Source organism: Mustela putorius, unplaced genomic scaffold (genome assembly GCF_011764305.1).
Source record: "Mustela putorius furo isolate JIRA1106 unplaced genomic scaffold, ASM1176430v1.1 tig00003869_pilon_pilon_pilon, whole genome shotgun sequence".
Taxonomy (NCBI): domain Eukaryota; kingdom Metazoa; phylum Chordata; class Mammalia; order Carnivora; family Mustelidae; genus Mustela; species Mustela putorius.
Window position 1 is genome coordinate 4899932 of NW_025422021.1, and position 25727 is coordinate 4925658.

Consider the following 25727-nt stretch of genomic DNA (forward strand, 5'->3'; position numbering starts at 1 on the left):
GTTCCACAGTCACATGTCAACAGCTCCACAGCCACATGTGGCTTGTGGCTACCGAAATAGACAGGGGAGACAAAGAACATTTCCATTGCCGTCGAAAACAACGACTTAATCTTTATTTGGATATTTTGTTCCACTCATTCCTTTATTCTATGCCCATTCATTTAATCAATAACAAAGTGGTGCTTTTAACTTTTGTCTATTGAAGAAAAAGTTATGTTGAGTGTGTATTAAATTATACTTTCTTGAATAGATGTGTGATTTACAGCTTCAGTGAACGAAGCGGGAGTCCTTTACTTATTCCAAGAGCTCCAAGGTTTGGCTCTGCACTAGCATGCTGTTCCAGTAGGGTAGAAGGCTCACTTATGGAAAGGTATCCTACTCCTAAAGCCCTAAGGACTGCATTAAAATCCTAGTGGCCCAGTCCTAAGAAGGTGGCAAAAGGGAAGTTTAGGAAAACTTGCTAAATGGAATAGACTGAAGATATTCCTCAGTTGGCAAATTACATTTCTCCACCAATTAGAAAATGTGGTTTGTTTTTCTTTTCAGGGTAAGTAGTATAACAACAACAACAACAACTCACCTGCAGGTAGAAAGAGGAGCAAACTGAACACCCTTCTCTTTGCATTCCCTTGTTATTCGCTCTTTTACATTTCTGCAGAGATCCACAACCCTAGAAAACATCATTGAACACAATATGAAATTTTCAAAAAATTTTCAAAAATGTGAATAGATGTTAGTTTACCTGGCATCCTTCAACTTATAACTTCAAAGGAGCAAAGTTCTTTCTTTTTTTGCCATAAGAAAGACAGAAGTCAGAAAAGCATACTCAAGCCTCCTGAAGGCGGTTTCTTATATTTAGGCAAGCCCAATTTCAAAAAAAATTTAATTACAAGATTTGAAAAGCTTTAAAAAAGCCATAATGAACACGTTAATGAAAACTCAATTCTGGGTTTATAGGAATACCAACCTGTGTCCATGTCTAAAACATTTCCCTTAATATAAAAATAGTAGTCATTGATGTTATACCAAATGTCCAATAGCCTACTGTTAATCACCGAGCTAAAATACAGCTAAACAAAGACTTACTGGACATGAACTATGTGTAAAGCTATGGCTAGACTGATATTAAAAGTCAATGAAAACAGACAGGTAAGAAATAGTTCTTTTTTTTTTTTTAATAAAAGATTTTATTTATTTATTTGACAGAGAGAGACCGCAAGTAGGCAGAGAGGCAGGCAGAGAGAGAGGAGGAAGCAAGCTCCCCGCAGAGCAGAGAGCCCGATGTGGGGCTCGATCCCAGGACCCTGAGATCATGACCTGAGCCGAAGGCAGAGGCTTTAACCCACTGAGCCACCCAGGCGCCCCAAGAAATAGTTCTTAAAGGGAAGAGGGGATTGATAATATTCAAAATGTCAATCCTTTTTTCTAAATTTTAAATAAACTTTTTATTAAAATAAACTTTTAATTTGAAATAGTTTTAGATACAGAAAAATCACAAAAACAGTACAAAGAGTTCCTCTTTTCCGAGTATCCTCTAACATTAACATATTATATTAACCATGACAGATTTGTCAAAACTAAGAAACTGACCAAAGGACATCACTATTAACTAAAATACACACTTGTTTTAAAATATGAAGGTATTCGATTTCTTTTGTTATTTAGTGTTTTTTTTTTTAATAAAGAGAAGCTTAGGCTTGATTTATTTATTTATTTATTTTTAAAGATTTTAGTTATTATTTGATAGAGAGAGATCGCGAGAGAGGGAATACAAGCAGAGGGAGTGAGAGAGGGAGAAGGCAGCTTCCCACAGAGGGGGGAACTGGGCTGGATCCCAGGACCCTGGCAAGGATCATGACCTAAGCCAAAGCCAGAAGCTTAACAACTGAGTCACCCAGGCGCCCCTTGTTGTTTAGTTTTTGATATAATTTTTAAGGTCCTATTTGGGAGTGGAGGAGATATAATGGTGACGTATCCATATTTGGGGAACAAGCTCAGGAAAAAGTTCTGAAATAGAAAATGGATGTCAATCAGAGCTTCCAGGGTGGAGATCCAGAGACAAAAGATTTGACAGATAAAAGATTAATCTATTTTTTTTAATATGAGCTATAACATTTTGTTATTACTACATATTCCATTTGTTTTGGAAAATAAAGCTCCTAAGGGACATATAAGCCACCTTATTCTCCAATAAACACTCTGGCTACACACTGACACTGACTGTATTTTAAATCTTGGTCTTTTTAGAATCAGGAGAACAGAAAAGATAACAAAGAAACTCAAAAGGCTGGGCCATCTCTAGTCTAAAGACTGATTTGACTGTGTGAGAACCAATCTGATTTAAAAAACTAATATTTACATGGACTATGCTTTCTTAAACACATTAAAGTTACTTATACTTCCAATTAGAACAAAGAATATACATTAAAATATAAATATGGGATTTTAGTATTTTATTAGCTACTGCAATAGCATGTCAAATTTTTTTTAATATGGTATCTGCAAGCTTTATAAATTCTGATTGATTTTATGAGAGTTCCAGGCAAACATGATTTATTAAGTTTATGCCTCAATTATGGAATGATAGGATGTATGCTTTTAAATACTTCTTGTAAAAGTATTTGGATTATTGGAATTTATTGTGTCATTATTTTGAAATTCCAACTTATAAAACAAATACCTGAAATATAAATTAAAGCTACTAAACTTTAAGAGCTACAGGGGTTAATAAAGATTATAAATTTATAAACAAGTTCTTTATCATGACTCTAGAAGACAGAATTTTTTACATAACATTAATTTGTTACATAACAATAATAATAATAACCTACAGTAGTAATAAGAGTAGATGGAACCAAGAACTTGACTAAATGGTTAAAATCCTTAATGGGATACTTTCTAGAAATGATTTATACAGAGGGGGTTCCGAAAGCATTCTCTCATAGAACTTGTACAAAGTTCAGTCCATTTGGACTGATCATCCTATGGGAAAGAAAATAACTGTGTATACTTTTAAATTCTTACCTGACCTATTAGCAAATTTAACCCTGTTGATTACTTCCTATTTGAAAAAAAAAAATTTCCTTGGGCTTCTCTCACATCACTGGTTTTCCTCCAAATCCTCTAGATATTATTTTCTTTTGCTAGCTCTTGTTTGTATGCTCATCCCTTAAATGCTGGGATTCCCTGGAATTCATTCTCAGGCCCTCTTTTTTTTCGATTCACCTATACTACCTATAAGGGTTTATATTTACTCTCTTGGTTTTAATCCCAAATTTCATGCCAGTGAGTCTCCAAAATCTTTAAATCTCCAATTCAGACCTTTTAGACAGCTATTTTTATAGGCTGTATTCTTTTTTTTTTAAAGATTTTATTTATTTATTTGACAGGCAGAGATTAGAAGTAGGCAGAGAGGCAGGCAGAGAGAGAGAGGAGGAAGCAGGCTCCCCACTGAGCAGAGAGCCCGACATGGGGCTCGATCCCAGGACCCTGAGCTGAAGGCAGAGGCTTTAACCCATTGAGCCACCCAGGCGCCCCTAGGCTGTATTCTTACACCATTCCAGAGTTCACTCATAGGACTCAGCAGAATATTCATTGAGCACTTAACAGGTATAGCCAAGGCTACAGAGAAATACCAATAATCCTGTGAGAGACTTATGCATGAAAAGGCCTAGCAATCTACTAATGTGTGAAAGTTGAAGACTGATCCCATGGGTTTCTGCTAAACATGGTCTCTACCTAGCTAAATGTTTGAAAGAAAAAGCAAGTTGCTGAATGGGTAACAAGTAAATTTTATGTCAGGAATGTAGCTGCTTTCCATTAATTTTATTTAAGAAAACTTCAGCTGATGATATTGTTTTAAATGAAAACAAAACAAATATATAACCCTGTATAAAAAATACTGTCAGTGAGTAAAATAAATATATAAAAAATACACAAGAAAAGGATTTAAATAGTGAAAAGATAGAAGTGATTAGCTTCCATAGTTCCAAGAATAGAAAGACAAATGGCAATCATCAACTAATAGTAACGGATGAGGAAATTGATAATGCTGAAGAAGTTAACACTACACTAACCTACCGTTCCCAGCAAGTAAATATATAAAAGACTAAAATGGTCTTTGAGACAACTATGAATAGCTGCCAAATGATATTTGCTGTTCAAAAGTTCAGATGTCAGAAAGTTGATTTTTTTTTATTTATAAGATTTATCCCCTTGTTAAAATATCACATCAAAAACTAAGTAACAGATTGGTACTATACACTTGATCACTGTTTTATAATGCATGGACTATGAACATCCATGCACCAAAAGTTAGAACCCAGAGTAGATAAAAAATGAATGCAGAAAAGTAAAAAGTTTTCTGGGGGAGGGGAGTAAAGAGGTTAGAGTAGAAAAAAAATGTTAAGATATGTAATATCTACAGGTGGATTCATGGGGATGGATCTGTTATATCTAATTTACTTTATAATAGCTTTAAAATAATTTGTATATTTTATAAAGAAAAAGTAAAATGTAAGGCATACTCAGACAAAAATGTACTAACAGTCTTAAGAATTTTTATTACTGAATGAGTTAACTCAAAAGTTCATTTTTAATATCTCACATTTGTTCATCAGTTTTTATTATCAATTCCCTAACCAGTATCTGTATGTACATGTGTATAATGCAAAAAACAGAAATTGTACATAATATCTTAAGCTGGATTTCTTTTAGAAATCACTGAAATACAAGTTAAAATCTTACTTAATAATACCCCTACAAATATCAAAAGCTAAATCATTTATTACAAGAGAAGTGGTTTTAAAATTTGGGGGGACTTTTCAGAGGATGTTTAAGCTATTAAGCCCTTAAAATTTTACACCAAAGCTAGTGAAACTATACATTGACACTTAAGTGCTCAATAAGATTCTTTAAAACATAGACTCCAATAATATTTTCTTCTTCTATGGGACATGGACAAATCTGCCTCAAACAAACAAAAAGGCTCACAAATCTGACATTCTGAAGAAGATACTGATTTTTTTAAATATTTATTTATTTTAGAGAGAGAACACGAGTGGAGGGGAGGGGAGAGAGAGAGGGAGAGAGAGAATTTAAAGTAGACCCTCTGCTGAGTCAAGAGCCCAATGCTGGGGCTCAATCTCATGACCTGAACTGAAAGAGAGAGTCAGATACTCAACTGGCTGGAACCACCCAGGCATCCCAAATATATTAATTAATTAATTAATTTTTAAAGATCTTATTTATTTTTTTGATAGAGAGAGATCACAAGTAGGCAGAGAGGCAGGCAGAGAGAGAGGGGGAAGCAGGCTCCCTGCTGAGCAGAGAGCCCAATGTGGGGCTCGATCCCAGGACCCTGGGATCATGACCTGAGCCGAAAGCAGAGGCTTTAACCCACTGAGCCACCCAGGCGCCCCCCAAAGATATTAATTTAAATAAAAGAGCTCCTTTACAAAAATTTAAAAATTCATATATTCATATACAAAAATATATTATTTCAGCAACTCCTATAGCATATTTGAATAATATTAGACATTTTATTATATTTTACCTGTCCCAAGGAGCAGAAGTCTCGAAAGACTCTCCTAATACATAGTATTCCAAGCCCAAGTCCTGTCAAAACATATATACAAAAATCAAGATATTACAACAGGCACAGAAGAATGAATACTATTGTCATATTGCTAGTATGTCACATAATTTTTAATATTACCTGTTTCTAATGTAACCTCCACTGCTCTTTACTCTCCACTCCATAAAAGCACTAGAAAGTGGCCCTGAGAGTGAGCTATAACCTCTAGGAGGACAGGAACTTTGTCTGTCTTGCTGTCTTCTGTACCCTTGTACCAGGCAATGTGCTTGACACATGGCAGGAATTTAAATATTTCTCCAAGGAATGGAGTCTCTAAGAACTGTCTGTGTACATGCCCAGGAAAACGTATATGCTTCAACTTCACTGCAACCTAAAATTTAGATCTTACCAAGGATTAAATTTTTTTTTTAAGACTTTTTAAAAAAAATTAACTTGACAGAGAGAGAGAGAGCACAAGTAGGCAGAGTGACAGGTAGAGGCAGAGGGGAGGCAGGCTCCCTGCAGAGCAGGGAGCCCAATATGGGGCCAGTCCCAGGACCCTGGGATCATGACCTGAGCTGAAGGCAGATAGTTGCTTAACTGACTAGGCCACCCAGGTGCCCAAAGGATTAAGTTATTTTTAAAATGAGAATACAATCCAAGCTTTCTTAGAGAAGTAAAAACAAATTTTATATAAGTTTATGTATTCCCTTCAGAACAATTTCCAAGTGAATATTTAGAAAATTCAGCACTTGGGAAAGTTAAATTCTCAGTAGGACATTTGAGAAATGACTTTTTAAAATAAGACCCTTCAAATTACATAAAAAAAAGCAATATTTTCAAAATGTAACCCTAGTAAGAGCAAAAACAACTACAAAACTTGAGTTTATTACAGCCAAAGTAGAAAAACAAAACGAAATAAATGAATAAACTTCTGAAATAATGCTTTCCTATCGGATAGTATAGTAGACTCTTGGTCAACATGACTAATAAAGTTTCTCAAAAATAGAAAATCTGGAATTAGAAAAATTTTAGACAAATTATTTTATTTAGAATTAATTTTATATAGAAATCATCACCAGTGAACCAATAATTACTTGGAACCAAGTTAAATACCAATTTTTAAAGAGTTAAAGAAAGATTATATATCTTTAGAAGAGATTATGAACCAGTCAGAGTAGAATGACCTAAATAATCTTTAAATTCCTCAAAAACATATAAGGAAGATTTCACTGGGCTTCTGAACACTTGTAAGCTAGTCCTCCATTCATGTAAAATGATGTGATACACCATACTAGATTAAAATTTAAGAAAATAATTTTATTCATTCAAAGAAAGGAAAAGTATGGTCTGCAACATAAACTGACAAGGGAAATAAGAGGTAACTTACTCGAATGTATGCGATGACATAGGTAAGCAAATAACCTCTCTGTCCATTATCTTCTCCAGCTGCCAATCCACTGTAATTAAAGAACAAACTGTGAATATATATCAGATGTATTTATTAAAAATATATAAAATTAACCAAACTAATATGACACCCGAAGATAACTGCTTAACAGATTAACAAATATTACATTGCATCTCATTTTTATTTTAATCTAATTTATCATAAATGTATCAAAGAGCTGTCAAAAGAATGAACTTGGGTAACAAAAAGCTAAAAACACATAATATTTCAGTTTGGTCATTAATTTCAAACTTTTATCTATCAAACTAATAAAACTGACTCATACGAACTCAACTACTTCTACCCATTCTGACAACAGAGAATTAGCCAGGAGAAACAAATTTAAGAAAACTTTAATAAACTTCACAAGCAAAACAAGATACCTAAAATACTCTTATTTTATTCATATATTCTTATCCATATATTCATGTGTCATTACAGTCTTGTTCACATATAAAGATGTACAATGATGGACTACATCTTCCAAATGCCAAGAAGTTTTTTGCATACTCATGCACATTGCATATGAAGTAACAGACACAGTGTTTATTTTATGAAATTTGTAACTTAAATGAGACAAAATATATGTACACAGAAACATTAAAGTTTAGGAAGCAACATACAATTACAAGAAAACAGGTAAGGTTTTATTACTATGAACTATTCATTTCAGTTTGAAAGTAGTTTTATCCACAGAACTGTATTTGGTGATCTAGTTAGAACTAATCCCGTATGACATATAATTCAGTCCAAGTACTCTGCTTTGTAAAAGTCATTCTTATTCTACTACCTTCAGTAAAGAGCTTTCACTTTTGCTTGTTCCCATCATCAGAGAGAAATTAAATTTTAGCTATTCTTAGTCAACTGATGAAAACTTAGCATAAACTCCCAAAGTGCCCATGGGGAAAAAAATCCCTCAATAAAACCAGATAAAAAGAAAAGTGTACTTTCATGTGACTTTCTTGGGTCATAATGGGTGATAAACTTCTCTGTCTCTCTGTAGAATGCCATAATTACACCTCCTTGGTCTCAGGATGCTGAGCCCTTAATCACAGTGTTGCCTAAGACTCAGGTCTTGAACCTCTGTTATTTGAGCCTTCTCTGGAAGAATCAATTTTCTTATTGCTTCGATTAACACCTTAGAGTTAAGTTCTTGCTTCCCCCTAAGTTTTGCTTGGATTTAGCAGTAAGTAAGTAATACTTCATAGATGTACCTTTATGCTATATAAATACTGTAAGGCAATTTTAAACTCAGATGTAAGGGCCAAATCAGATTTCCTGACTTAGAATACAGCTGCCTATAAACAAATCAGTATCACCCAGGGAATTGACAAACACTTGACAGGAGCAGCTCTAGTCTTGGAATACAATGGAATGGAATGAAATACAATGAAATGAAACGGGGTGGGGGGGCCTGTTTGTATTACTAAATGTTAATGACCAAAGAAGACAAAACTTAAAGTCAATCAGTTGAAAGTGAAAAGTAAGAAGAAATAATATAATTCTGGATTGAATATATATGGATTTAAGGTCAAGGTAGGAGGTCAAATAAAGCTCTAAAACAAGAAGCAAACAAGTCAGAAGTTTGCTGTGGTAAAGTGTGTGCATGGAGGGCGCCTGGGTGGCTCAGTGGGTTAAGCCGCTGCCTTCGGCTCAGGTCATGATCTCAGGGTCCTGGGACCGAGTCCCGCATCGGGCTCTCTGCTCAGCAGGGAGCCTGCTTCCTTCTCTCTCTCTGCCTGCCTCTCCATCTACTTGTGATTTCTCTCTGTCAAATAAATAAATAAAATCTTTAAAAAAAAAAAAAAAGTGCGTGCATGGAGGAAAATATCTGAGTCTATACCTCAGGTAGATAAGAAGCAGAGTCAGACACTGAGTTCAAGAAAGAAAAAACACTACTGAGCTAGGAAACAGGAATAATTCATCTTGGGCCTAGCAGCAGAAAGAAAGGACAGTGAAGACTAGCAAAGGTGCAGGAGACCTGCGCTGGAAATCCCTTAGAAGGCACACTCTAAGCATGTATTTGGTGGGAAGTAACAGGTAGGGATATTTAGTAGACCTGTCTCTCTTAAATCAGGATGAGAAAAAGTCCTACTTTGCAATCCCATGTCGAGCCGTTTTTCTTTAGATCCTGTTCTAACATCTGGTGGGGTGGGAAGATCTGCTTCACTTTGGGATTCAGTGTGACAAACCACACAGAAACATGCATTTTCTTATCCAAAACAGGAAAAAACCAAAGTCATTCTAATTATTCATAAATCCCAAAGGAGAAGAAAAGTCATTCTGGGCTTGCTTTTCGGAATCACAGGTTTTCTGGCAAATTTAGCTTTCTGTAACTTCGATCTCTCTCTCTTTCTCTCTCTTTTTGTAACTTTCGGAACTCTATCTTCCAGACAGGATTACTTTAAAATACAATATATAAACAAGAGTAGGGTGTAAAAATTAAATCCTTCTAACTTGCCCTTTTGCAGCCATTTTGGTATTTAACTTGGGTCCAAGTAGTAATTGGTTCACTGGTGAGGACAGCTATATAGAATTAATTCTAAATAAAATATGTCTAAAATTTTTCTAATTCCAGATTTTCTATTTGTGATAAACTTTAAAATTATACTAAGGTTCAAACCACTTTATGGCAAAGTAGCAATATCCATCTCTTACTTCCTACTCCTCTCCACAAATCTCAAACATCAATTAACAAGGTTCTTAAATAAATTTAAACCTGTTTCATGAGAAAGGGCTGGGAAGACTAATGAAAGAGGAATGAGAGACAACCTTTTTATATAAAAGAGCCATCTGGTGAACCTAATCACTCTCATGTTGAATTACATTAAACAACTTAAGCACACACTTTAAAAATAACAGTAACACATTACCTTAAGTTCTATGATAAATGTCAATACATCTGTCATGATTGCTGACAGGGAATGTTTATTCTGTTTAACCCTTAGAGAAGTTAAAGTATATTGCTAGCAAACATAGATAAACCACCAAAGTATGATTATTCAACATTTGCCTATTATGTTCCATTGGCGCATACGTGTTCAAAGGTATGTAACAGTGTTAGGGTAGGGGTATAAGGAAAAAAGGAAAAATGGCTAAGATAACACTTAAAAATGTTCTAAACTGTTGGGAGTACTTTATTTAAAATAATCAATTCAAAGCTAATGAGGTAGTAGGAACAGAAGATAAAACAAAAGAACAGAAAATAAAGGATAGATGAATAATGTCCTAATTCAAAATAAAATACATGAACTAAACTAACTAATCAAACTTTAGCAGAAAGAAATTTATGCTGCTTTTTAGTTATGCAGAAGAAATCATTCATTGGGGAGCAAGGGCTGGACAAGTGGCATCTTACGTAAGAAAAATATCCCTGAATCTTTCAGTGATTACAACGAAGAACTAGTGCCTAGGGAGAAACACAGAGAAAACCAGGACTTCTGCTAGAAAACCATATGAAGATATTTCCAAGTATCAAATCAAATCAAAACCAAAATAGCCCTAAGTCATCTGCCTAATGACAGCCTGAATTGTTAATAAGAAGATTCCTGCATCCAAATGAAGGAAACCAGGATGAAAGCACATTAAGAAATTAATTATAACATAACTAATAAGTACCAAATAATAATAGCCAAAAAAAGAGACCCCAATCAGAGTTTGAGGTTTAATGTTTTGCCCTTGCTTTAAATAGGTATCTCACTTACTATAACCTATTTTAATGGATGATTTTGATATGTTTTGTTTGATATAAACAGATAACTCGAATGAACTCAATAGTTCTGAGGCTTCAGTATCAGTATCTAAAAAGACCTGGATTCATCCTAAGGAAGTTCATTTTTAACTTCTAAGTTGTAAATGACCGGAATTACATGGGAAAAACAAGACAAATTATATGACAGCAGAATTCATGACAGTTGGCGGCTCAAATTAAAACTGACAAAATGGCTCTGATAAATACCTAAAGATTAAAATACACTGTTTAAAGAGGGGCATAGCAGTTAGGAATATATGAAACAGAATAAAAATTGTTAGGGAAAAATATTCAGTTTCCTTAATTCTTTCAACAAATGTTCAATCAAGCATCTAGTATATACTAGGCATCAGCAGTGATATCCAAGAGAAGACAGGACAAGCCCTATAAAAAATTATGTCTTACCTCACATGAAAAGGCATTTTGCCATCATGCTACCCACCCAGTTCAATAGGAAATGTAGCACATTATTAACTACTAATGATTCTGCTGGCTACTCTGAATTGTAATTAAACTTAAAGATACCATAAAGTAAAATTTCTATACATGTGTATCCATGTGTGAGGGTGTGTGTGGGAAGTAGGTTGAGGACCAAGGGATTAAGGTGAAACTAAGCAAATTTACCTTATTTATATAACATGATTCGAATATTATAGTGTACATTTCCCTACAAGTGCTCCTGAACAATTTTGAAATCCCAATTAAATATTTAAATATATAGAGCACCTGGGTGCTCAGTGGGTTAAGCCTCTGTCTTAGGCTCAGGTCATGATCTCAGCGTCCTGGGATCAAGTCCTGCATTGAGCTCTCTGCTCAGAGTGGAGCCTGTTTCCTCCTCTCTCTCTCTCTCTGCCTACTTGTGAACTCTCTCTCCGTCAAATAAATAAACAACATCTTTTAAAAAAATTTTTTTAACATATAAAAAAATTTTTTTAAGTTTTAACTTCTAATATTTAAGAACAGAAATAAAAGATTTACTTGAGATATAAAAGGTTTTCATCTAAACCACCTTAATTTTTTCTAACACCATGGATTTTAGGAAATAAAAGCTAAAAATCAAATTATGTATAAACTCCCAAAACTTAGAAACCAAAAAGTAGGTACACGTACATTTCAAAAATAAATTCAGAGATGAGCCTGTAATCTAAGCCTTTCAGTTACTAACTGAACTTTTATAGCACAATTACTCTTAATTAATTTAGTTAAAAAATCAGTAATTCCCAGAAAAGGTACTGTGAAAGAGGAAAAGTGAAAGATTAATTAATTTCATCTTTTACTAAAGAAATTCTACTTGCCAATTTCAGAATAAGGTAAAAATAAAACCAAGAAACTAATTTGCAATACTCAAAAACAGTACAAAAGTAAACTAAAAATTAAGCCCAAGATTAGATCTTTTTCTAAGAATTCTGCATTTAAACACTAAGTTCAGAACATCCTAAAAATGAAGGGCTAAATATTATATGTGAGAAAAATACATAAAAGTGAGGCATTCTAAAAGACAAGGCTACAAATTAAGTGCCCATTTATTTTCATAATAGCAAAAAAGGGAAACTAAAGTAAATATTTACAAAGAACTCAGATTAAACATAATGTATATTTTAAGCTCTGAAATAAAAAAAGGAAAATGTTATCCAGGAAACTTAGTTTATGTACTTAGAAAGGAAAGGAAAAAAATGTAGTCCTGATAAATGGCATTTTCACTATAGTTCTCATCAATCAATCTCATAATCCATCAAGCAGACAGAAAGAAACCACCCAATCATTATTCAGTTGGTTATAGATGGGAAATGTTTTCTGTTTCTTTATACCAGCACAAAACAGTAAGTGACAAGGGGTGGAGTATAGAAAATTTATCAAATTCTTTTGTTTAAAAAATTACCTTTTAAAAACATACTAATAACATGTTTTATACATATACAATTAACACTAAATAGTAAGAGGATTATGTATTTTTCATATTTTACTCTAGTACAATGAAAGCAAATATTATAAAATCAGCATTAATGGAAAAATATAATAAAATATTTAATATATCTCAAGTATATTTAATATATCTCCAAGTATCAAATCAAATCAAAACCAAAATAGCCCTAAGTCATCTGCCTAATGACAGCCTGAATTGTTAATACAGAAGATTTTAGAAGTAAACCAACACATTTTAAGTTGACTATCATATATTACCCAAATTTAATACTTTAAAGGATACATTAACAACTGTTTATAGATACCAGAATTTAATTATTTATTTTTTTAAAAGATTTTATTTATTTATTTGACAGAGAGAGAGATCACAAGAGAGGCAGGCAGAGAGAGAACAGGAAGCAGGCTCACCGCTGAGCAGAGAGTCCAATGTGGGACTCATGACCTAAGCCGAAGGCAGAGTCTTAACCCACTGAGCCACCCAGGTGCCCCTCAGAAGCCAGAGAGAGCTGAGAGAGAGAGAAGGGGAAGCAGGCTCCGTGCTGAGCAGAGAGCCTCATGTGTGGCTCAATCCCAGAACCCTGAGATCATGACCTGAGCCAAAGGCAGTGGCTTAACCCAGTGAGCCAGGTGCCCCCAGATACCAGAATTTTAGATTAACATTCTCTTGCCATTATGAACTAAAAGCCATACCCAAATTTTGCAGCGATGTCATACACTTGCTTTTCATGTTGAAGAACCTTCTCACGGTCGCCCTCAAATAGTAATGTAGCGACAGTTAGCTGATTTGGATCAAATCCTTTGAACTACCAAAAAAAAAAAAAAAGAAATTATTACAGATAAGTCTTATCCTACAAAACAGTAAATCAAAATACATTTTGCTCATTTTTCCTTCCGATCTGGGCTCAAAGATACCAACTCTTTAAAACTGAGCTTTGGAATTTTACATGTGAATCAAAAAGAATGTTTAATGCACCTATTCAGGTTGTTACAAATAACAAAGCTACAGAAAAATACTTATTTTCAAAGTATGCCATAGTGTCATATGGGTAAGTAATACAACAATAGAACATGTTAAGAATTATAGCTGCAATAAAGAAGCAAATTAAAATACCAAATGATAGAATATAATGAATTAGCAAGATGTAACGTGAGCAAAAAGTAAAAAATAACAGCATCCTTACATACCAACAATAACTTCTTATTAAATAACATTTTCAAAGGAGATCTTACATATACAATTAAAATACCTAAGAATAACCATAAAAGAAAGTATGTAACCTCATTAGGAAAACATGTCTAAAAATGGATTATAAAGACATATGTTCTTAGAATGCCTCAACTAAGCATATAAACCTGTCAATTCTTGCTCAACTTAATATACAGGTTCATTCCAATTCTGATAGAAACCTTAATGGACTTCCTAAGATGGTGAGGAGTTTCTAAAGTTTTTCTAGGTTGATTAACAGTAGGCTATAATGGAAAACAAGGAAAATTCTAAAAAACAAGAACTAGACCTATAGCAATTAAATCCATTTAATTTTTCAAAAACAAAAGCCATTTAAAAAAATGTGATACCTTTTTAAAATTCAATTTATATAAATTTAAAAAACAAACAAAAAAACAGTTCACCTTCTCCTTCTACCCCTCAACCCCTAAAAGCAAAAGAAGTTCATCTTCTTTTCCTACCCCTCACCCCTGTCTCTTGCAGTTACCAGTCTGTTTTCTGTATCTATAAGCTTGGTTTTTTGTGTTTTTTTGAAAATTTTTTCCAGATTGCGCATATAAGAGAAATCATACAGTATTTGATACATGAAAATGGAGTCTACGTCCTCAGTCAGTACATAAGATGTCTCAGACATGGCAAGTCAATGTAAGAGAAGCAGGGATTAGTTAGTTAATAGTGCTGCCACAACTGGTTAGCAATTGGGGGAGTACAGGGTGAAGGTTAATTTAGAGCTTTATCTCAAATCATAAAACTGAAATAAATTCAAAGAGTAATAAAGATAAAAAATTTTCAATTCCCACTTAACAAAAAAAGCAAGAGAAGAAATGCTCCCAACTTAAAAGTGGTTAAATAATCACGGGAAAAGATACAAAATTTTGAAACTTTTGCACCAAAAAGAAAAACTCTTATTAAAAAGGGAGTCAACCAATTTAATTAATTAGTTAATTAATTAATTAAAAGGCAGTCACCTGACTCAAAAAGTTATTCACAACATTTAAGACAAAGGCATCTAATAATCCCATTACTCAAACGGTACATGCAAAGTACCAAGGGAAAAAAACCACGAGGTTGCCACCCCTAGCAAAATAACCATACTGAACTAATGCAGAAAAAAATCGTACTAGGAATTACAAAGAAATGATGGGTCTCACTGGAATTTCAATGAGAAACACTAACTAAAATAAAGTACTACTTCCCCCCCACCCCCAGATTCAGTACATTTAGAACATAACAGAACACAACTCCCACATGCCATAGCAAGGATGGAACAAAGAAACAGCACGGGTGTGTCCCTAGAGGTAATGTAAGCTGGCATAACCCTTTAGGAAAGGAATTAAGCAATGATTAAAAAAAAAGTCCACACTCTCATTTCACTAGATACAGATATCTACTACAAAAAAATAAAAAATAAAAAATAAAACTATAAAAAATCTTACATGCATGAAACTGATGTTATTTTTAGGAACTTCATATCTGAAAAAAATTATTTCTGAAATTAAATGCATAACTGATTTACTTGATAAAACACATATTCCAACATAAAAAATAATAACTAAAAATGTACATAACACCATGAAAAAACATACTTGATAACAGGTACATGTGAAGGGGGAGAAGACAGAAAACAAAATATCATAAGCACTTACAATTTTAGCATTTTATAAAAATTCCTACCTTTGTAATATAAAATTTCTTTAAGCCATCCAAAAATGATGTGAAAATAGAAGAAACCTGAGGTTTAAGAGCATGACCTAAGAAGAAAAGTTCATAATTTAAATTAATAGTAAATTCTCTTTTTCAAAAGATTAAGAGGCTAGTTTAATTAAGTATCCTAAAAAAGTGAATGTTTCATGTCTCCAATTTTTTAAATCTTCCTACGTTTTATATATAGCATATTGATATTAATATCTACATCTTTTAACTTTATTTTCTTTCAAAAGTCACAACTTTCTTTTTGTTGTACAAAACCTCTCTTGTTTCTTTTTGAACTCAAATTACTATATGTAAATACTACATATAGTTTAGGTTATTTTTCAATGGTATAGTTTATACATAGTAAAATCACTTCATTAATTTTTATTTCATTAAGAACAGCCAATGGTGGCTGAGTTTACTTTTATTTTTTATAATTATGCAGAAACCATTCAGAACTATAACCAAATATGCAGTCAATGCCAAGTTTAAGGTTGTTTCTTAATTAATTCTTAATTCTTCCAGAATTCTTGGCATAAAACTAGTAATTGCTTCCTTAATCACACCCAGAGAGTTAAAATTGCCAAAATAACATAAACAGTGTCTCAGAGTCTGTTAAATTAACATCTTTGCCTGCAGATTGGGCTTAATTGAGTGAAAGTCTTTTACTGTTTTCTCATTGTTTTCAGAGTAACAACTTCTTAACTCCCATGACTGTTAGATTAAGAGTCATACATCTGGCCTTAGTGCTAAAGCCCCCATTCAGAAAAATGGGGCATACCATTTACAAAGAATTTTTATAAAGAATTTTAAAGTCTCTAGTAAATCTGAAGTTATTTTCAAATAAAAATTTTATTTTTTAAAAACCGCTTTAAGATTTTGGGATGTTGGGGCGCCTGGGTGGCTCAGAGGGTTAAAGCCTCTGCCTTCGCTCAGGTCATGATCCCAGGGTCCTGGGATCGAGCCCCGCATTGGGCTCTCTGCTCAGCGGGGAGCCTGCTTCCTTTCCTCTCTCTCTGCCTGCCTGTCTACTTGTGATCTCTGCCTGTTAAATAAATAAAATATCTTTAAAAAAAAAAAAAAGATTTTGGGATGTTGTTTTTGTTTGCTTAAAACAGAGATCTCTTCTTTAAAATAGGTGCAAAGAGCAAAGGAGTTTCTTTGGTAGGGAGGGGAGAGATTTCTAGAGGAAAAATACAATGACTTGTATTTTTTTCCCCATTCATCTTTTTTTTTTTCTTTTTTAGAATCTGAATCTGTTATACTTACTATATTTCTACTACTTACAGTAGGAAACTGTGACATGAAACACCAAGTAACATAAGTCTTAACCAGAGGTAAAGAGTTAGCTATCCATGCCATAACTGAACAAAACAAAAAACAACAAATATGAAGGGCAGATTAGATAGAGATCAACCTAGCAATCTTTCCAAGTTCCTGGATCACATGTTTGGGAAATTTTTTTTCTTTTACTGTACCCTGTCAAAAAATGTTTCTCCAGCATAAACAGTGCCTTAAAAAATACTATTACTAGAAAGTATAAAGTTAGAAATAACATACCATCAAAATATTCACTTCCTGTCCCAAATGGAATTTATCCTACTTTAATAATTAGAAATGAATAAACATAAATGTGTATATTAGTCATATTCTTGCAAAAAAATGAAATTATCTGTTCCCATATAAGCCTTCTGATCCACACATCTTTACATAATTTATGACTCCAAAAGTCACTAATGTGAAATAATCCTTAAGGGTCATCTTAACACATGGAAATTTATTTGCACAATTTCCACTAACACTTAGTCACATATATCCCAAATAATGAGTTGACATGATAGCTTTGAAGAATAATCATCATAAAAGTGATACTATCCTTAAGTGTGTCAAGCATTAGTAGTCACCTAAGAGGATATGACCTTGTATTTATTCTTAAATTATTGTTGCCTTTCAAATTAATTACATTCTAAATATATTTTGGCTACTGTGCTTTATTTTTTATAGTAAATGAAGGAACTAGGTTTTCAAATTTACTAGCTGAACAGTCTGATTAGTAAATTTGGTGTTGTTACACTGTTAAGCATTTTTAGTTATTTAATAAATACCAACATTTCAGAGAAGCAAGCTCAAAAGGTGGGAAAAAGTCTTGGGCCTTGGAGTCAGATTTGCGTTCAACCCTGCCCCTACCAGATACAACCTGTGGGCTTTGGCTGAAATATGTAGCCTTTGAGTCATTGTAAACTGGGAGTCACTTTCAGGAACAGTTGTGAGGAGTATTTGATAAACTATGAAACTGATATTGTGCCTGGCATGGTACTAAGCGCTATTCAAGATTTGTTCACCCTCTTTTGCTAAGTGGATGATTAAGTCAATCAACATCAGGGCCTATCATATGACAGGTGTAGGAGAACAAAAATGATAAAGAATCATCCCCTACATTTGACAAACTTTAGTTTTTCAGAGGAAATCTACAGATCATTTCAATATACTCAATGATATATATCATTTCAAAATATTTAAAACATATCATTTCAATATAATAAATTGAAGGGTTGCATCAGAGGTAAAAGTGAAATTAAAAATAATAACATCTAATAGTAAGGCTTGTGCTTTGTTAACAACCAATATGGTACAAACACTGCCAATCAGCTAGTAAAACGTCGACATCCCTTGCTGTGCCAAGTGTTATTCTTTAGTTGCCTGATCATGGAGCCATGACAAGATATATAGATGGAAAGGCTTCAACAAGTAGTGAGAAATCAAAAAGGTTATAGATAGCCAAGAAGCAGAATCAGATCTGTCTGTTCAGCAAATCACTTTAATGGCCATGTAAAGGGTGGCCATGTAAACAGTAGAAAGAAGAGATACAGTCCAGACTAGAGATGGTAGAACCTGCTTTAGAACATGTTCTTAGACAGACCAATGAGAATGTGGAATAGGGACGACAGATGGCCTGAGGAACTTTGCTTTAAACCTTCATTTTAAATAGTTAAAATCCCAATTATAAATCAAATCTAGTCAAATCAGTTAATTTTATAAATATGTTTATGTCTAACATAATTCACTAAAACAACAGCATATAAATGGATAATACAACATTATTAATCAGATACATGGCTCTCTTAAGACCTACATCTCTAAATACAGGCCGAAACACACAGAAGTCTTCATTTTCATTTGATTTAACTATTTCTTTATTTATAGGACACATTTATCTTAAGCTTTTATCATTTTGAAAATAATTTACTTAAAGGAATAAAAGCTATGACTGGGAAGAACCTAACTTGGAAGAACCTAACTCTTGATATAATATGAACATGACTTCCTTAAGTTTCTATATAATAGTCACTCTTCTCGGGCATCTGGGTGGCTCAGTGGGTTAAGCCGCTGCCTTTGGCTCAGGTCATGATCTCAGGGTCCTGGGATCGAGTCCTGCATCGGGCTCTCTGCTCAGCAGGGAGCCTGCTTCCTCCTCTCTCTCTCTGCCTGCCTCTCTGCCTACTTGTGATCTCTCTCTGTCAAATAAATAAATAAAATCTTAAAAAAAAATAATAATCACTCCTCTAAATTAAAATCTAAACTGCTTTTAAGTAGAACAAACAAAAACCTGCCTATCTTAGCCATTAATATTTACTACTGAGCAATCATTCCTATAATTTCAGAGACTGCTCTAAAGACTTCAATTCTATAAACTTGGATCCCAAACTCAATTTCAGCATACGGGAAAAATATAGAAGCAATAAAATTAGAATTAAAGAGATGATAGACTGCATCAGAATGTCAAATACTTTAAAGCAAAATAGGGAGAAAAAGAAACATGGTTATCTGCTAGTGAATTCTCCACCAGATTTTCCAAATGGTACCTTAGAGGCAAACCACTGTAAGATCTCTTCCACCAAATCATCATTTCTTCCTCTAGACAGTTACTCAATGCACACAGTCAGTCAAATCAGAAATCTGGGAGTTGCTCTCAACTCTTCCCATTACTGAACCTTGACAAACTGAGCTTTGGGAAATCTCTGCCTTATTCTTTATCTCCATTACTCCTGCCTTGATCAGGGCCCCCAAAATTTGCCCGTTGAAGCATTTCAACTCTTAGTCCACACTTGCACCATTCTACTCCATCCTGCATAATGCTAGTAGAATGGAGTTTTCTCCAATGTAAATCTAATTTATTTTATTACCTCTACAAGAAATCCCTCTGCTGACAAGATAAAATCCAAATCGATCCTGCTAAGCCCTAGTCCACCCATCCGGTATCTCTTGCAATAACTCTCACCCACCCTCTGTTTGAGCCATATTAAACTATTTGAAGTACGAACATGCCACTGAGGTTTTACAATTCCATATTTTTTTGCTGATAAGTGAACACATTTGGTAAAGGGAAAAGGCAAACTTGTAATCTCCTTTTAAGACTTAGCTTAAGCTCTACCGTCCTTTAAGAAGGCTTTCCTGACTCCCCATGTCAACATGCAGCAAAATTCAACAGGCTCAACCACCCCTTCATTTGCACTCTAGGGTACCCAGTGCACTCTTCTTTCACAACACCCGCAATAATCCTACACTCATTCTTTATGTAATTGTCTGTCCTCATTAGACTGAGAGCTTCCTGCAGGACAGGAAATATCACATTCATCTTCCTATTTCTTCATTCAGTACTCTTCCTGGCAGGTAACAGCTGTTTCACAAATTTTGTGGCTTCATGAGCAGTGTTTAAAATGACAACTCCTTACTTACCAAACTGAAACTGTTGGTTGTCCATGAGGCGGATAGATGCAGGAGCACATCTCTATTGTAAAAAGAAGAAAATGTGACATAAATTTAATACTGTAGAGAAGCTAGACAGGTAGAATAGAAATGTCATCTTTCTGTTTTTGAGATCAAGAGTAGAGTTCCTAGGAATATATACATTAAAAATAATCTTAACTTTTTATATAACTTTAAGATGACAGAACATCAGTGACTTCTAGAAAATACTTGAAGGAGAAATCCCCATGTATAATAATACACACATATGTTGCAGATTTTTAATTTGTCTGCAACTAGATCTTCTTCATGCTTAGCAAAGATCTATGGAAGCACCTAAACAAAATATTGGGGCTTAAAGTGGATTATTTTGGAACAAAGAAATTTCAAAGACTAAAATCAATGCCTAGAACATTACACCACTTGTGAATTATAATGTGGCCTCAGGTTCTTATATCATCTTTTAAAATGAAGAAGATGATGGTGGATATACACTTTTAAGATGAAGAAGATGATGGTGGAACTTTTGTGAGTAAAAGCGCTTTTTTAAAAAAATTATCTGTGATGCCTTCCTACATAACTCTAGGAACTCCCCTTTTTATCCCTTCTCATAATCCCTTTTAAATAGAAAATTCTGGACACTATCAGACAATGTCCAGAATTCTAAAATCTTTCAAGGTTACTTGTATGAAATAGCAACAAAACTCTGAGGGATAACATTACGTATCTAAACCTACGCCAGTGTTAAATTCAGTCTAGGCATCACAGTAAATGCTACAAGGAAAGAAAAATGAGGAGAGCCGATAGCCATATAAATGTTGTGATGCTGAAATACTACAACACAAACACTAGAAAGGTTTAATTAGCTATAATTTTTCCATAACATTAAAGCAAGCTGGACTCCAGAATTTTATTTTCTATGTGAATTTTTAACATGGTTAAAGTTCTACCAAGAGGTCACTTTCAGATGACAAAATTTTCACATTTATCAATAAAATTTACATCAACACATTAAGATTTCTGCAGATCATTCAAGAGAACAAAACTTACTATATAATTGTACATTTTTGCTACTATTCACTTTTAAATACTTAATTTTATAAAATCACTCACGATACATATTTTATTTCACCCAACAAAGTGACTAGATTCTCATTTTGAACACTGCACAATTTATTTACTCACCTTTGACACTAAAGGCGAGATAATTTAATCTGTATTTTAAAAAGTCACTGCCAAATCTAAAGAAACAGTACTAGGTAATTTTATATATATAGTATAATGATAATCTATGCCTTACTTTTATAGAATCCTGTGATGTCTAACTTAACTTCACATGTCTTACTTAATATAAGAAACAACGCCCTCAGGGTAGCAGAACTGGTATGATCTCCATTCTTCAGATGAGTACATTAGAACCAGAGAAGTTAAAAGACTTGTCTAAGGTCCTAAGACTGCTAAATAGACCAGAGTAAAAGACAGAAGTAGGACCAAGATATACCCTGACTGCTAGAAAAGCAGTATTTCAAATACATCACAAAGCTTCCCAAAAAATGACGTAACACATACCACGTACACACACACACACACACACACACACCCCTTTCAAGTCATATTTGAAACAAAATGTATGTGAAAACTATTCACTATGAAGTTATAAAATAAAAAATATACAGTATGAGTAATTTCAAATCTTTGTATAAAGATACCTTTGTAATTGAGTTACACTTCTAAAAACCAAACTAGTTTCCAAAATACTAAAGAAAAATCAATCTTCCTAAAATGTTCCTATTGAACAGGCATATCAACTTTTTCAAAATTTATTTTTATTCTTATTTTTTTAAGTAGGCTCCACGCCCAGCATGGAGTCCATGCAAGGCTTGAACTTAAGACCCTGAGATCAAGACCTTAGCTGAGATCAAGAGTCGGACACTTCACTGACTGAGCCACCCAAGAGCCCCAGGCGTACCAACTTCTAGTAAGACATATGAAGCCTGCTTAGACAAAGTTTCTTTTCTTCGTGAAATAAATAGAATATCATATAATAAACATATTTATATGTTTTGGCTTACACACACCAGTAACATATAAGAAAGAATTCAGAGCCCTCTATCATTATTAGATAACAAACCTTTATTTTAAAGATTTTACTTTTAAGTAATGTCAACACCCAACATGGGACTCTAACTCACAACCCCGAGATCAAGAGTCAATGACTAAGCCATCCAGATACACCCCCACCCACAAAAAAACAACTTTTAAATTCCTAACAACAACCTGTAACTTCTATCTCCTACTGCTACATAGATTCTACTACTCCTATACCTATAGCAAGTGCTATTAATGAAAACAACCAGCACAGGACACATATACCAGAAAATGGCAGGGAAGTATATTATGTCTAGTACAGCAAATCTGCAGTGGAATTCCATCTCTGAAACAACTAAAATACAATAAATATGCAGGCCTTGATAAAATCTTGGTTTGAAAAGACTATCTACAAAATACATCTTGGGTATAACTGAAATCGTTCCAGTTATACCCAAGATGTATTTTGTAGGTATACGGAGGAGCATTACTCTGTTCTTTTAAAGTTTCTATATGCTTAAAACTATCAAATTAAAAAACTGGAAAACTAAGTAAGCTTCAGGGCACTTCGTACATATAACAACTCATACTCAATAATATTGACCACGATTTTAACCTGACAGCTGAGTCACATAACTAGTCAATCATGTACTATTCCTATTTATAATGAAGCAGGGTAGATGGTTACAGACTAACACCTACCACAAAAGAATGAAAAGCTTAAGAAAGTTTATTGTATCTAGATAATAAATATTAGTTTTCAATACTGACTTCTAAATTTTTTTTATTTAATCTGTTTATTTAGCTTTATAATAGCTTCATTATTAAAGCTATTATTAAAACGGACAAAATAAATAGCTGTATTTAGTCTGTTTTCATGGTGCCATATCTTTTAAAAGTCAGTAAATGAGTTTTTTAGTTATCACAAGTAAAGTCTCATGAGTAAATTCCCATTCTCTCTCTCATAAAATAAATTCTCAAATTAAAAAACATCATCCAGATTGCTTTATGATCCTCTGGCTATTGATAATCTGTAATGACTGTGCATCATTCTAAAAACACGAAGCAAGGAAAGTCTCTTAGAGCTTTACATGAAAACTTGCCACTATAACTAATTAAGTTTAAGCTCCTATAATCAAAAGATCAAAATAATATTACTCTTAAAAAACAACACTCAATCTGGGTAACTCTACCTATGGTTAAGATCAGGTTATGTTTTAACTGCTATAAAAACCTCATTTGAAAACCTAAAAATATTTCTTTAAAAGTTAGAGACATCACAAATCCTGAGAATTTGAGCTCTAAATTCATTCCCACGCTATTTAATTATGCTGAGTATTTCACAGATGAGGAAAGGGGGAAAAGGGTCCTTGAGTTAAAGTGACCCCTGGTGGTTTGTGTCAGAACTAACCTGAGAGGGAACAGTTATAACAAGTAATTTTATTGGTGGGTTAATAATACGCATTCAGGGAATTTAAGGAACACTCAAACAAAATCTGCTTACCCAAACAGGAGTTAATGAAATAATTGATATATTTTCTACTATGATAAATGTATTTTTACTAGAATTCCTTATGTCATCTGACTTGTACCCAAGTATACTTTATATTAGTAAATAATCTGAAAAGAGATGAGAAACTCATTATTGACTAATAAGGAAATATCAAATTATCTTTGTTCTATCTGAAAAGAAATAAATAACTACATTGACCTGAGAGCACAAGTGTAGACTGACTCAGTTAAATAGCTGGCAATCTCTTCCCTTTAATGACACTTCAACCAGGAATTTACTTGAATATAAAACCTGGAAAATAAAAAGCCATCACTGATTAGTCTTATTTACTGAGTAGAATTCTCTAAACTAACTTAAAAACCAACAGATTTTTCAATCCAAACATCTTCTCCAAAAAATAATCCCTATAAGAAACACATCAGAAAATTTCTGCAAAATCTGTTTTTATGGAACTAAGTCGTATCTCTTTCTTATCACAAAGAAAACCAGAACTTGCATTGTAGATGTGACACATTATTTGTAAAGGTATCTCTTAGTTAACTAGTTACTGGCAAATCAATACTAAAACATTTCAAATGTCAGCAAGATTTCTGCTATTCCAATTTCATAAAGATGAAATATAAAATAAAAGCACTGAATGGTTGTCCTATATCTAAACTACCTTGGTTAACACATGAATCTTCTTTGTATTGAAAAGGCTTGTTTATTCAAGAAGTAAATCAAAACATTCTGTGTAGACTCTAGAACAGCCCAAATTCCTGAACCGTGAGTCTTTTTGGGAGATAGTCTAGTAATCCCATACTGTATCAGAAGCCAAAGTTCCAATGCCAAACTCCTGTACCTAACCATACAAAAATTTAAACACCTAAAATTTATTATGATATACGTCATCTGTAGTGATTGCTAGAAGCCAGGAACTATGTCTATTTAAATTACACAATATCCAATGTACTTTGTTGGATATAAAGTTAAGAGCACACTATCTCAAATACAGATACACACACACAAAATAAGTTAATAAATAAATTCAAAAAAGGGTATGTGAAGAGAATTCTGTTAATTGCAAATCTCCAGAGAAACGAAACCTAAAATGTAGACAGGTAATTTGATCTTCCTCAGAGCTGATACTACAGATGAAATCAGACAGCATTTAAGGCTACTGGTATAACTATCAGTCTCACTTGAAGTGACAGCTAGGAGTCCACACTGTAAACAATAAGAATGTTCTTTAACAAGAGAATTATCTCTTGGTTTTAAAGAATGAAACAATACATCTTATAGAGTACGTATTTCCCTCCATTTATATTAAGGGAAAGGCCAAAAGTTAATGCCAAACAGTCTCTGGTTCATCATTTTTATTTTTCATTTTTGTAAGGGTGTAATGACTTGTTCTGACTAGCTCTTGGTTGAAAGTAGGTCTTGTAACTGTCCTCAAGTTTAATACATTTTTGCAGGATCACAGAGTACAGATTCCAATTAATCAAACATTTGGCGAGGTTATTTACTCTGCTTCAGAGGAAGGAAAGAACATGCATTCACGAGTGCGTGCATGCACACACACACACAGGCTCATTTAAAATAGCAATGCCGGGGCGCTTGGGTGGCTCAGTGGATTAAAGCCTCTGCCTTTAGCTCTGGTCATGATCCCAGGGTCCTGGGATCAAGCCCCACATCGGGCTCTCTGCTCAGCTGCAAGCCTGCTTCTCCCCTCTCACTCTGCCTGCCTCTCTGCCTACTTGTGATCTCTCTCTCTCTGTCAAATAA

The 25727-nt window shown here is 33.7% G+C and overlaps 1 protein-coding gene across 1 annotated transcript in view; it reads right to left on the reverse strand.

The window, feature by feature from the left end:
• Window positions 1-25727, reverse strand: part of AGPS (alkylglycerone phosphate synthase) — a 149603-nt gene that overhangs the window by 33241 nt on the left and 90635 nt on the right. Inside the window, exons 12-17 of the mRNA XM_045066947.1 lie at window positions 20354-20405; window positions 15599-15675; window positions 13390-13502; window positions 6966-7035; window positions 5555-5616; window positions 581-670 (exon numbers count right to left, since the gene is read on the reverse strand). Of these exons, the coding sequence (XP_044922882.1) occupies window positions 581-670; window positions 5555-5616; window positions 6966-7035; window positions 13390-13502; window positions 15599-15675; window positions 20354-20405 (464 nt within the window). The remainder of the gene's footprint in view (window positions 1-580; window positions 671-5554; window positions 5617-6965; window positions 7036-13389; window positions 13503-15598; window positions 15676-20353; window positions 20406-25727) is intronic.